Here is a 3568-nt window from a genome sequence, read left to right as displayed (position 1 = left end):
CAGGCGAAGTTCATAGCCTCGGCATAAGAACGCTCACGGTACCAGGTACCCATTCAATTAATGTCTTTACATTATCTCATTTATTTTCATTCTCGGATTCTTCCATCTTACCGGTGTCCCCAAAGAATGGACCCCGGGCAGAAGAGCGTCTTCAGTCGCCAGGCGAAGTTCATAGCCTCGGCATAAGAACGCTCACGGTACCAGGTACCCATTCAATTAATGTCTCTACATTATCTCATTTATTTTCATTCTTGGTTAATTAATTACCTAAATGAACCCCCGGCTGGCGTCGAGGTACCTGGTCGGGCCAATCATCGCTCGGCCTCGCCCCTCCTACGTGCATCGTCCAATAGCAAGCTTAGTTTATACCGTCAGCTCGATGAATTCCCATCTCGAGCTGACGGGCGTTCAACCCGTTTGTCAAAAAAAAAAAAAAAGTCCGATCCGCCTCGGCAACCCGAGGTCCGGGCTCAAAGTTCGCTAAAGAATTTTAAGTCTAGTGACCCTAGTCCTAGGGCTCGGTCGAATTCTGAGAAGACCCCCCCCCCCCCCCCCCGAGCCCAAGCACGTCCTAGACATAGCATCGCTATATTACTGGTCTTAGGACCTAAGCTCGGCTGTGCCGGGCTTAAACGCAAGTCCAACTATGTGGCGGACGAAGTTGGGGCCGTAGAGCCCAGTTCCTTGGAGCCTAAAAGCGGATCCAAACGAAAGAGATCTAAGTCAACCGAAAATCAAACCAAAGTACAAGTCAAGCTGCAAGTTATAACAAATATGTATATTCATTTCAAAAAAAGCCCGTAGGCTAAGTACAAAGCTCGGACTCGGCCTTAATAAGCATAGAGGCCATCCCGACTTAAAAAACTATACTAGGGCTCGGGCTCGGCGACTTCAGGAATGGCCGGCTCCGCGATCAAGGCCTCTTCCTCGGCAGCCTCGGAAGCCATCTCGGTGACCTCGGGGGCAGCCTCGGCCGCCTCAGCCGGACCTTCCTGGTCGGCCCCCGGAGCTTCTGCCTCCGCCTCCGACCTTTCGACCCCTGCTCCCGGTTTAAGCAGGTTCAGCTCAAAGTCCGGAAGGAGCTGCTGCAGTTGGTTGCGGAAGTCCTGGAAGCCTAGGATCAGCCCGTTCACGCCTTCCTCTTCCAAAAGGTCACGGAACTCCTCCGACTCGCGGAAGAGCCTAACTGCGTCTTGGGACTGCTCCCGAGCCTCTTGCTCCCGAGCCTCGTGGTACGCGGCTTTCCGATCGAGGTTTTTCATTTCCCGCTCGAGCTCTAAGGTTTTGAGGCGGGCGTTCCCCACCTCTTGCTCGCGGGCGGCCAGCGCCAGCTCGGCCTCGGCCAAACGAGCCTCCACGGCGCGCACTTCAGATCTCGCCAACGTGTGCGCACCCTTCTCCTCTTCGAGCTCGGCGGTCAGAGCTCGAACCTCGTCCTCGGCCGCTCCCACCCTTGCTTGGAGCGCCTGGCGCTCGGCCTCGGACGCCAGGCACCTTGCCTCGGCCTCCTCGTGCCCCCGCTGATGCCTCCGAGCTCGCTCCTGGTAGTCTTGCACGATGTGCATCAGCGTCTCCGTCTCGTGCAGACGCTGTAAAAAGGAGACGTGAGATACGTGAGAGATTAAAAATAAAACTTGCATAACTGTACAAATAGGAAGACTAACTTACCCGGACGGCAGAGCAAAGAGTGGAGTCCATGAAGGCGCTGTAGTTCATGGACCGAATTTTGGCCTGGTCGGCCGGGAGCAGCGCGACCCGGAATACTTCACGCGCTACTTGGGGATTATCAAGGGCCGAATCGCCCTCGAAGACCGACCAGACGGGAGCATAAGGCACCCGCTCCCGTGAGTCCGACGAGCCCGGAAGGCCGACCTCGGCTGGCCCAGGCGGAGCCGGCCCCACAGCCCCTTGGCTGCTCCCTGGCTCGGAACCGGAGGGCTGGGGTCGGACAGGCGGCCGATCTGACTGCCGCAAAACTGGAGCAGGGCGCGCGAGCGCCAAACTCGCTGAACTTCCCCCTGGTCGGCGATGGGGGCTTCCTGCCGACCAGAAATCTGTGAAATTGGCGCCGGACACGGGAGCGCCACCGTAACTCCACTAGAGCCCACGCCCCTATAACCCGCGCCCTCCCCCCGACCAGCTTCGAAGTGCGCGGGGCGAGGAGCGCCCGCCTCGGCCGTTGCGGTCGCCGAGACCTTCGCCTTCTTTCTTGGCTCGGTCGGCTCTCCCGAGAGCTCGACCGCCCTCTTTTGGAACCGGGCGTATAAAACCTCGCTCTTGGTCACCATCTTTGCGATATCTGCAAGGACGAGCAGGATTAGAATTCAGAACTGTAACAAAATGAAAAAGACACCCTACTATTACCCTTACCCTGAGGACGCGCTGAGCTCAGGCCAACGTTCACTAGAGCGTCCTCACTTATGAGGCCGCTCAGTAAAATACCGTCCCCGAGGCTGCGGATGGTGTCGATGATCCCCTGCTCGCGCCGAGAAAGCTTGGGGACTTTGTTGACGGACCTGAGTTGGGTCGGCCCCCACCTAGGGTCAAACCCCCATGTCCGTTCAGAACCTAGAAAGAAGAATTTCTTCTTCCAGTCATGAATGGACGAAGGAGCGCCCTGGAAGAGTGGCCGGCCCGCCCGAAGGGCAATGTAGAGCCACTCTCCGTCTCCCGGATTCGACTTCAACACAAAAAGTCGCCGGAAAATGTTGACAGAAGTCGAAATCCCACACGCTAAACACAGCAACAGAAAACCGATCACTGTCCTCCAGGCATTCGGAGCGAGCTGCGCCGGAGCCAACTAGTATTCCGTCAGCAACTCGTTCATGAACCCGTGAAGAGGAAATCGTAGGCCGGCCCAGAGTGCCTCCAAGTACACTCCAATCCGGCCTACTGGAGGATTGGTTACCCGATCCCCCCGCCTGGCGGGCTCCAAACGGAACCCTTGTAGAGGAAAAAACCATTCCTCGGTCATTTCGACCTCCAATAAACCCATGGTGGACTCGACTTCATTCGGACCGGAACCCATTAAGAAGAAGAAAAAGGATTCTGGAAGGATAAAAAAAAAAAGAGAGAGAGAGGGACCTGTGAAGGACGCCGGAGATAAGAAACTTCGGACTGAGAAAAGCTGAAGAGAGGAGACAGTAAGAAAGTAGCAGGAGGCCAGGTGGGGATTTATATAAATCCCTCCAACGGCCCAGATCAGCGAGAAAAAACGCTGCTCCCCGTTCGGATCACGACGCGTGTCGACCCAAAAAACAGAATGCCACATTTAATTCGGGCTGACGCTTCGAACACAGAAGCGCCCCGTCGGATCATGCGGCCCCATCATGAGCCCAAGACGCGAGGACGCTTCGGAGAAGGCGTCCCAATAATGAGGCATTTTCGGAAAAGAAGAAACGCCGTCCATTAGAGGCACCTCGAAGCGCCCGATAATTCGAAACGCGCGATAATTCAAAATTTCCTTTAACTCATAATGGCCCGACTAAAACTACTTCCTGCGCTCAAGCAGGTGGCCAGCTGGAACTCGGGAGTCGGGGGGTAGTGTTGGGGGAAAAACCCAAGTCGT

The 3568-nt window shown here is 56.1% G+C and overlaps 1 protein-coding gene across 1 annotated transcript; it reads right to left on the bottom strand.

Moving 5' to 3' along the window:
• Positions 1-869: 869 nt before the first annotated feature.
• On the bottom strand, positions 870-1716 carry LOC120106147 (tropomyosin beta chain-like). The gene is made up of 3 exons (XM_039119041.1): positions 1669-1716; positions 1188-1589; positions 870-1085 (listed from the first exon to the last, which is right to left on the bottom strand). Exons 1-3 carry the CDS (start codon positions 1714-1716, stop codon positions 870-872), a joined length of 666 nt encoding a protein of 221 aa, XP_038974969.1.
• Positions 1717-3568: the final 1852 nt, after the last annotated feature.

This window comes from Phoenix dactylifera, unplaced genomic scaffold, assembly GCF_009389715.1.
Source record: "Phoenix dactylifera cultivar Barhee BC4 unplaced genomic scaffold, palm_55x_up_171113_PBpolish2nd_filt_p 000478F, whole genome shotgun sequence".
Classification (NCBI taxonomy): Eukaryota; Viridiplantae; Streptophyta; class Magnoliopsida; order Arecales; family Arecaceae; genus Phoenix; species Phoenix dactylifera.
This window is presented reverse-complemented; position numbering and strand designations above follow the sequence as displayed.